General features: G+C 39.7%; 1 protein-coding gene across 1 annotated transcript; it reads left to right on the forward strand.

Annotated features, from left to right (window-relative positions):
• The first annotated feature begins 73 nt into the window (after positions 1–73).
• Positions 74–5,545, forward strand: TIMM21 (translocase of inner mitochondrial membrane 21). The gene is made up of 6 exons (XM_068193589.1): positions 74–661; positions 1,850–1,912; positions 2,012–2,109; positions 3,393–3,466; positions 4,869–4,974; positions 5,068–5,545. The coding sequence occupies exons 1-6, from the start codon at positions 379–381 to the stop codon at positions 5,158–5,160; spliced, it is 717 nt and encodes a 238-aa protein (XP_068049690.1). The 5' UTR covers positions 74–378; the 3' UTR covers positions 5,161–5,545.
• The last annotated feature ends 4,711 nt before the right edge of the window (positions 5,546–10,256 follow it).

Here is a 10,256-nt window from a genome sequence, read left to right on the forward strand (position 1 = left end):
CCGCCCGCGGAGGGCGGGCTGTGCCGGTGGCTGTGGCTGTGGCGGTGGCGGCGCTGGGCATGGCGGGCGCTGTAGTGACCTCGCTGGGAGCCGCTCCCGGCGGCGGGCGGGAGAGGGAGCCCGCTCAAACTACCGCTCCCAGGACCCGCCGCCGCCGCTCGCTGCTCCGCCGTCCCAAACATTTCCGCCGGGCAGCGGCCAGCGGCGGCCGCCGGCGGTAAAGGTTCAGGTGGGCTCCTGAGCTGGAGCAGCGGCCGCTCGGGGCGGGAGGCTGCCCGGGCACTTCCCCGAGGGCTCCCCGGGAGAGCGGTGGCGAGTGGCACAGACTCCGTTCGGCTCGCCTGCCCCGGCCGTGCCCCTGTGGGGGCGGGGGGAGCCATGCCCGGCGTGCTGCCCCAGACACTGCCCGCCTCCCTCGGGCGGGGCTGCCTGGGCCGCTGGCTGCTCGCCGCTCGCGGGCGGGCGCTCCTGGGGGTCGGCACCGGGTCCTGCTCCTGCCTGAGGTGGCGGCACCAGCCCCCGCTGCTGCTCCGGGCCGCCCGTCAGAGCTTCGGGACGCAGACGGGAGGGCTGAAATCTGCAAAACCTGGCGGTAATAACAGAGATGTGTCCGTGCAAAGGGTGCTGAACGAGGAAACGCTGGTGTCGGCAGCTCAGAAAGGTAAGGCGGAGGATGCTGTGTGCTGCTCAGAAGGGCTGGAGACGGTTCCTTCTGCAGCTGAAGTTTTGTAGTTTCAAACATCAAGTATCTAGAAAAAAAAAAAAATCTCAGCACGCCAAGCCGGTTTCTTGTCCCATCGTATTGTTTGGAGCAGATGTTATATTTCTGTGTATGCATTGCACAGTCAGAACAAATTATGTGACTTCTTCTGAACAGCCTGTTCATTTAAGAATTATCAGGCACAAGATGTAGTGGCCTCTCATTTTCCTTTTCAGAAGGAAAGCCTATCACATGCAGCCTGTCTGTATAGCTGTTGAAATAAGTTCACCTCCAACAAAATTGTCAAAGCTCTACATGTGGTGGTAGTTTCTTTATGGATTGCCTTCACTTTAGTTGGTCTCATTCACTTTGAGTACTTTGAAATTACTTATGAAAAACACCTTCAACTGATTAGAGGACTGCAGGAGAAATAGTTATTAACATTTCCTCCATAACTTGTACTCCACTGAAATGCACACTTTATCACTAAAAGGTGATAAAGGTCCCTTTCTGAGTACTCAAATATATTGAAACACAGAATCTCGTATGACTTATTTTGCAGTATATAGTGACACCTGTACTTTAGATCAAAATTGAAAGATAAAAACTAATCAGACAAACAGCAGTTAATTATGTTTTTTTTTTTTAATATTTTGGTCTAATATTCTCCTTTTTATTGTTCTGCTGATTGCTAATTCATAAAATCAGTTATTTTCAGTGTGTGCAACTTAAAAGCTTTCACTTTTTTTTTTTTTTTTACTTCTTTTCTTTGCATAAGGATTGCAGTGACTATGGGTTTAGGTGGTAGTGTGAATACTGCAGTGCTAAATACCTCATTAGTTCCTAAAAAATCTAGCTCTCCTGCACCCAAAAAGTAGCAGTAATTGCTACTTTGGATCTTGAAGACATCTGGCAAAAAGAAATAATAAGGCTTAACACAGAGAAGTAAACATGCCCTGTAAAATATAAGAGATGTTCCATGGTCTTTTTTACAGCAATGAAGCATTATGGAAACTGTTACTGGAATTTTTTCTTCTGCTAAAATGTTGTTTGAGCTACAGACTAACAGAAGAGCATTTATGTAAGAAAGTCATACAAGTGTTATTATCCAAGGTTGTAACTTTTGTGTTGTTTTCTGTTTCATTTCAGTGAAAGAAGCTGGAAGAGACTTTACCTATTTTATTGTGGTGCTTGTTGGGATTGGTGTTACAGGTTATTTTTTTAAATTATGTTCTTTATCTGAAGACACTTTTCATTAATTCCATCTGGTTTGATAAGTTTTCATTCCATCTGATGTTGTTTCTGTTACAGGTGGTTTGTTCTATGTGATTTTTAAAGAGCTATTCTCTTCTTCTAGTCCAAGTAAGATCTATGGAGATGCCTTGGAGAAATGCAGATCTCACCCTGAGGTTGGTTTTTGAGCTTTAGTCATAAGTTTGTGTCTCTCGGTAGTTACTGTCTCTCTTCAAGTCAAAACTTAGTGCAAGGAATCGCACAAGCTATGTGAAGACCCACTTGGTGCTTTAGCAGTTCTGCCAGTGCTTTTAGGTGTGTGTCAGCTCCAGAGCAGAGCCTCCATTAGTCCAAGTCAATGCAAGCATTGATCTTGTGTGAACTAGTCTTCTAGAAGCCAGATGAGTGTGCCACAGCACAAAAACTGATGGAAATACAGTCTGCCCTTCAGAGCATGTGCTTGTGTCACCATACAGAATATCTTGGGGACTTTTCTGAGTGCCTGCTAAATGTAGCACTTGAATTCTGCGGGTCAGAGAGGCAACTGGTCCCACTAAGCTCTGTTGATCTTACCTGATGCCTTTTCTCAGCACACTTAAACTCTGTTGTGACACTTCACTATGGTTCTGTCATTCTGTGAAGCACTGCACCGATACCCAGGAATTTAAATTCTTCATTTGGAGCACAATTAGCATTCCTTTGGCTAACTGGAAAACGGGCAGAGAACAGTCACGGGATCACACAGTCGTCATAGCTAGATATAAACAAAAATCAATGTGAAACTAGATTTTGAAAAAAATCTACTTCAGAAAAAACATCTGTCAAACAAGGTTGCCACAGATGCCTTTGAGGATAACCTAGAAATGAACTGCCAAGTTGTTGCTCAAATAAAAATGAAGACTGCTTTGGAACAAGTTTGTAGAATTAAAACTCCTTTCCAGTACTTGCACAGTAAAACTTAACCTCCCCTTCTAACCAAATTTAAAGTAAATTTAAGTCTAAGTTGATCTACTCTGACTTTATAGACCTGAAAAAAAATTACAGAATTTCTTATTCCATAGTGTTTTTTAGATAATATGAAGGAGAATACATTTGCATTTTAAACTTTGAAATATATTCTCTTGGAGGAGACATGAGCAAATATTTTGTGCTTTTTTTTTTCTTTTTATACAAAATGTCAGTTTACATGTCTTCAGAGAACAATACAAATAGAAGATATCAATAGGATTCATTTTAGACATTTAATACAGGACTGAAAAAAATAAAAAGGACTGGAATACAAAGGAGTTTTCCTTAAACTGTTTTTGTTTTTCATAAACACTTCTATTCTTGACACGTTAAGTTCTTCGGGGGCATTTTGTTAAAAGAAGATGCATTCACAGCAGAGGTATGAGCTGATACTGGATTACCTGTTTGTATGTGATGCCTTCTGACAGCTCAAACCTCTTCTATCTTGTAGATAATTGGTGTTTTTGGTGACTCTATCAAAGGTTACGGAGAGGCAACAAGAAGAGGAAGACGACAGCATGTCAGGTACCCCTTGGTGTTTGTCCCATAAAGACATCAGTTTTTGCATAGCAAAGATATCTTTGGATCACAAGTTAGTTCTAGAATGATGAACTGTGTGTGACAAATCCTGACACTTTTGATTGAACATAGAAGTTTTTTGCAGTACCTCTTGTGTGCCATATACCACTAAGTACTGTGTACATACAATATAAAATTCCAATTCTGAGTGCCTCAAAACAAGCAATGGTCATCATGGTAGACATAGAGCTCTCCAAAAAATAGGATGAGTGTGAAAAGAGTAGTACAGAGGCCAAGGCTTGCATGGGGGGAGCAGTAATCTGACAGAAGTTTACAGTCTGAAACTATACTGAGCTGATATGCAAAATGCTTTTTGGTACTTGAGGCAACACCTCTACTGTGTATTTAACAGAACATCTGTCACCTAATCCTTTCATGAGTGTGTCTATTACTTTCCTTTTGAAAGAACCAACAAAATTATTTCTTACAAAACATAAGTCCTCCATGCTTAATTGGGTTGTTTGGCAGGAATATATTCAATGAGGTATCAGATAGGATGAGACACATAAGCCCAGACACAGGTTAAACCATGAAATTGAGATTTTTTATTTTGTCTGAGGAAAGTGACTTTTACTGGTTGAAGCTTTATCTCTTCACCATACTCTGTGAAATAATGTTTAAAGTGAAGCTGCTAAATGAAATTGATGTGCACAAACATTCTGAGCACATGTCTGCAAATAAGTAAATGTATTATGAATCAGCTTTTCTAGTATTTAATTTCCATAATTTTGAATGCCTTTTGTTTTAAATAAATTTTTGAGCTGAGAACTGTGTAAGATTGTAGAGTTTGTAACTGCAGTATAAAAATGATCTTACATATTTGTCTCAAAAATTTACAGGGTTTTTTTGTGTATGAACACCTTGAATGTAAATTTACTGGAGTAAGGCTCTTCATTCGTATTTGTTCTCTCTACCCCATCATGTCACTTTAAAGTGCCTAAAAAAACTCCGGAAGTCTTGGTGATGTGGGGTTCCTTTCTAGATATCAGGCTCCAAATCTGGGTTTTTTTTAGAATAAATACAAGGAATTTCCATAGTCTTCAGCAATGGATTGCTTTCAAGTTTTGAGGGGAGGACTGGGGTGAGGACATTTAAGCATTTAATCTCTTAGTCCTCAGTAGCTAATTAGCTCTTCTAACTCCACTAGTCCTTAGGCACTCACAGTAAAGCTTTAGAGGAGCAGTAGAGAAGGAACCCAAGGTAGCATAAGGACACCACCGGAATACACTTTCTTACAAAATAAGTAAGCAACTCCTCTAAGTAAGTTTAAATTTGAAGACTTAACTAGCATATAATCTGTATTCTTACTGGGTGGTTGGGGTTTTTTTTTTTGTGTTGCTGTTTTTAGTCACATTGAATACGTAAAGGACGGACTGAAACATATGCGTTTGAAGTTCTATATTGAGGGCACTGAATCAGGGAAACAGGGAACAGTCCATGTGGAAGTCAAAGAGGTATGTACAATTGCTTGATACACTTGACAAGCTTAGTCTTTAATTTAAACTACCAAAGAGGAAAAAACATTCTGAATTTTTTTTTCTTTCCAGAATCTTGAAACAGGAAGATTCGAGGTTCGCTACATATTTGTGGATGTTGAGACCTATCCGAGGAGAACCATCGTCATAGAGGACAACAGATAGCCAACGATCAAAGCTGCTGCTGCCTTATCTCACATTGGAAAACGTCGTTGTAGCCAGTCTATGTATGGATTGTGTGGTGTTGCCAATTGTGTCTCACAGCTGTGTTAAGGGAAGTAACCTCTCAGGGCCTCCAGTAAAGACTTTTGATAATAACAGATATGTGATTTAAAGTGAAACCAATCAAATATAGCAGAACTATCATGGCAGATATTCTTGACATAGGAAAATAATGCCTCCTAATAAACAGTTTAATGCTGGATAATACTTCTGCACACCCAAAACCCGAGTTTTCCAAGGTTTTAGGTTTGGATGGGGAGTTTTTTTGTCTTCCTTGTCTTGGATTTCCCACTACCACTGCAATAAAGAAAGGGGTAGCTTAACTGTAGACAGAACTCTGCTGTTTTCATTTTGGATACCTTTGTAGGTAAGAAGGTAAAATGTTAGTGATGCAAAAGAGAGATATCTAGGCATGTAAAGGTAGGAATGGTGGAGGCATACACCCATGACAAGCAACTGAAGATAAAGACTTCAGTATTGGTGTCTTCTAAATAAATTACCAGCAAGCAGAACATCATTACCATCTGCTCTTTGTGGTGTTTGCCATTCTGCTCCACATGATTGTAGCAAGGGGTAGGGGTTGGCCTTTTCTCCCAGGCAGCTAGTGACAGAACAAGAGGACATGGCCTCAAGCTGTGTCGGGGAATTTGCGTTGGACATTACCTTCAAAATATTTTGAAAACCACAATATTCCATTTAAAATTCTCTCTTTCCCACCTTGTCTGCATGTACATATGATAAACACACACATGGTGTTTATCAGGGCATGTCTTTGGTCCGTAAAGTGTTCCACATTATTTTCTTTTACTGCCTGCATCATCTTGCTAGCTAAGCAGATTTACCAGGATGCTTCTGTATATTTCATGAATGGGAGGCACAGCTGCGAAGGACATCACTTCTGTGTTGTGAAAAAGCTGAGAATGTGCTTGATAAAATGAAGACAAAAAGTAGCAGAAGAATTCCACCTTTATCTGACCTTAGATGTATTAGTGGTCTTAGTTTGAACAAATTACAAATACAAGGCTCAAATGCTTTCCAATCTCACTGGAGGAAAGCTTTTTGGAATCCTTTTTCTAGGAACATCTCATCCATGAAGAAAAAAAATAACTTCATAGCTTGATTATCCACTTTGTCCTAGCTAGATACCTATCACCAGCAAGATTATTTAATCCCCTTGAAACTTCAGGAGTATTAAAGCTTTGGGTACTGACAACTTCTTTCCGTATTCCTGAGGCTGAAGTTCTCTTGGTCTTTATGGACTGGGATGGCACCCATGTTTACAAAATTTTCTTCAATGCTGTTTTATGCAAACACATATGGAGATGCCTTAATCAAAATTAGGTGAAGATTAGTTGAGTAAGACATCTGGAATAGAGAACATTGATCTCTTGTGCAGTATCACCTTTCCTGGTGGTAGTTTGCACTGGAGGGGAACAGCTGCATTCACTGAGTTTAAACAATGTTTTAGAACACCCTTTTTGTAATTCTGAAGTGTGTTATCCTCTGTTTTACTTATGAAGCTGCCCCTGTTTCACTGGATCATTGCACCACCAGTAAGTCATTTAGATATCTTTCTCCATGGCAGGAAGCTCAGTGTTACATCCTCTCACTGGAGGATGTTAGGCTGGGGAGACAGCAAAATAACTGAAAGGTTCGCCTTCAGTTGTCGGTAAACACAAGCAGTAACCATTTCACTGTTTCCTTTTTAAAGCTCTTGCTTCATTTTCTCTTGGGAGAACACAAAATTTACAGCATGTGCTAGTTACTTTCTCAAGTAAAAGTGTCATGTTAATAAAACATTGGGGAAAAAATCACTGCTAGCAAGTCAGAGCCAAAGGAATCACATTTTCATAGAAATCAAACACATTTTCCAGAGTTCAGTTTTGATTGTTGCAGAATTAATAAAAATACATGTTCTCAAAACCCCTCTCTCCTTTAGGAAATGAAAATCACTCACCAGTGAAAGGTTGTTTTTCCAGAAACACTGTGTGGCAGAGTATTCCAAACGTGTTTTAGGTAGGTGTACAACTTGGTCTTAACTTTCCCATATCTACATTAATTTTTGTGGATGACAAAACCTGTGTATGCGCCATAGGCAGCCAATATCCTTAGAGGTGGTTTGTGGGAATAATGTTACTGTGTCATCTCTATGACCTGTGTTTTTTTCTGGGTCCTTTGTATACTTGCTGTACAGTGACAGAAGTATCCCTCCAGTAAATTAATTCAGAGGAAACTTTAAAATATAAAAAAATGATTACTCTTTCAATAATCTTCAATAAACAGAAGCTCTTGCAAAGAACTAGTTGTATGCAGGGAAGCAAAGGTGTTGTACATGACTGAGTTTAAAAATAACCTTGCTACCTAAATATTTTCTGCACAGAATTCAAGTTACAACAACTGATTTAGGTGATAGAGTCATGATCTTAGAAATGGTTGCAAATAAATGCACGTCTGGTACACGAAACTTTAACAAACTCACTTAACAAGCAAAGAAGACAGTATTATGAGTAAGACAATTATTGTATCACGTGCCAGCTGCAAAGATAAAAAAGCAAAGAAAATGTGCTGGGAGTTTCCACAAGTGATTTCAGTTCACTTTGCTCTCAGTCTCATTCATTATCACAATGGATGCTATCCACCCTAATACTTGTGGAATTATTCCAATATGTATATAGTCAGCAACCTAAAGTGTTGCAGATATGCCCAAAAAACATCGAGGACACATTTTGACTCCAAGCCCGCTTTTAGGATTCTCTGCAGCTTTTACACTGACAGAAGTACATAAGGCAAGCGCAGAGACTGGGGAGAAAATTTAAGGGGAAAAAAGTTTGAAGGAGCAAGCTTAAAGGTGACAGTAAGGGCTTATAACAGGTCTCTCTATATGGGATTGTGAAGTCTGCTTGAAGATCTGGAATACAGTTGGCACTGGAAAAACAAAAATTTGAAAGCACAAAGATCTTTCCCCTCTTTTTTTGAGAGAGGAAAAATTGTTTAGTCCCTAGAGAGATGTTCACTTGCTCTTAATAGGGAATAATAGAGCTCTGGTAGAAATTTTCCTTAGGCATCTGGGAATGTATATTGTTACCATATACAGTGATTCCAAACAGTGCTATAAATAATTGAATAGCAGAAGTATTTGATAATTTTTCTTAGTAAATTCTCAGGGTTTTTTATTCTGTATGTGTTATGTAAAATAATCTGTAGGAATTATAGAAAAATGCGACTTAATACCACTCTGTATTCAAATTCAGTATATTTATATTTTTAATGATATATAGTTAAAAGTTGAAAATACAGAAAAATGTTTCACAATTTAAAGGAAACAAAAAAGCTTTTTGGGATTCTTCTGGTTGTCCTGGGAGAAATATTTGATTCCCTTCATTTCGTATGTTATTATGGAACATTTGTAACTCAGCAAATAAAAATATTAAGCACAGATACCCATTTCAGTAAAACAGTTCAGTGTGGAAAGCCTCTGTTTGCCTCTCAGGGTTCAGTATCAAACTACTGCATTTCATTTTAATATCCATGTAAACAAATTCTATCAGTTCTGGGAAAAGCGTAGTATGGGAGGGATGCCCTCACCTGCTCCAGCCCACAGCCATCCTGCGGCAGATCAACCTTGGCCAGCACCCAGAGCTGCTCCCCCCACAGCAGGATGGGGGTGGAAATGAGCACCAGCAGAAATGAGAAATCTTGGGGGTTGTGAGCAAGCCAGGAAGATCACTTGCCAGTTAGTGTTGCAGGAGAACTAAACTTCAAAATGAGCTCAATTTACTGCCTTTTGCTGGCCAGAGCAGCAGCGTGCCGCAGTGGTGAGCACCCAGCAAGGCTGGCAGCAGTGGTGTCTCTAATTCCAGATCACGTACAGGCGTCTGCCTCCACATCTTAAAACCTCCCGGTACTGTGCTGGGAAACCTTTTCAGGATAATTGTGTTTATCCAACCTCTATTTAATTACAATTCCCCTTTATCAGAATCACAATTATCTTCTCCAGCATGAGTTGCTGTCTTGTATTACTCCCCACAATTAACTCTATTAACCTTTTATCCAAGCACATTTTTACCTTTTATGGGAACTGGGTTGTTTTTCAATTTCAATCCTAATTCTTCTTTTTTTCCATTAAAAACATAATCTCAGCCATAACAACATTTTATTACAGTTATACACATACTAAATCATGGCTATATTCCCTGAGATGTGATTTGCTTCATTAGTGCTACAACATCCGTAGAGGAGCTGGAAGTGAATTGCTACTTTGTACGTTGTCTGGGGCCATGCATTATCCCGTGTTTTAATGAAAAGGAGACAAATCCCACTGTTGGAGTGCAGGTTTGCAAAATGTCACCAGTTGCTTTTTTGGTGTGATACTTGGTGAGGTACAGATGCCCTCCCCTCCTCTATGTGGCTGCAAAGCCACCACATTCAGGGGTCTGACACTGACCCATGAATGGTGTAGGGATAATGGTGGTGGAAAGAAAATAACCAAGACATCTCAAGATTTAAAACAGCAGCTTTCTATCAACTGCCTTGAGCATAAAAGCCTCATAATAAGCCACAACTATTTTTCTTAGAAAACATCCATGAAAAATGTCCTGCTGTGCTAATATTTTTTTGTATTTTTCACCTTATTTTCCTTGAATTTCTCTTTTAACATCTTTTTTTGTGGGGAGTCCTGCCAGCCTTTGCATATATTTCTCTTTTCCTTCAAAATGCTGTGCTTAACTTCTGTGAATGCATGTCTTTTCTTTACCTATGCTTAATTTAGCAGAATAAAAGCTAATCTCTCTCATCTTCTCATCATAAGGCATTTTCTAGACCCTTCACCAGCTTTATTGTCCTTATACATATATAGCCCTAAAAACCACTATAAATAAATAATGTAGAGCATATATGTTATAGAATATATATTATATAGACAAAATAATGCCTATCTACATATATGTATATATTTGTATTCTTAACTTCATCTTGAAAGCTTTTCATGTAACAACAAAATAAACTGGCTTCTAGGGCCATTCCAAAACAGACACCTCCCA

Source organism: Anomalospiza imberbis, chromosome 1 (assembly GCF_031753505.1).
Source record: "Anomalospiza imberbis isolate Cuckoo-Finch-1a 21T00152 chromosome 1, ASM3175350v1, whole genome shotgun sequence".
Classification (NCBI taxonomy): domain Eukaryota; kingdom Metazoa; phylum Chordata; class Aves; order Passeriformes; family Viduidae; genus Anomalospiza; species Anomalospiza imberbis.

Bases quoted from the DNA above. Each gene is read 5' to 3' on its own strand.
- TIMM21 (XM_068193589.1), top strand. From the start codon at position 379: ATGCCCGGCGTGCTGCCCCAGACACTGCCCGCCTCCCTCGGGCGGGGC. The intron at 662-1,849 runs GTAAGGCGGAGG...GTTTCATTTCAG, and splicing joins GGTGTCGGCAGCTCAGAAAG to TGAAAGAAGCTGGAAGAGAC. The intron at 2,110-3,392 runs GTTGGTTTTTGA...TCTATCTTGTAG, and splicing joins AATGCAGATCTCACCCTGAG to ATAATTGGTGTTTTTGGTGA.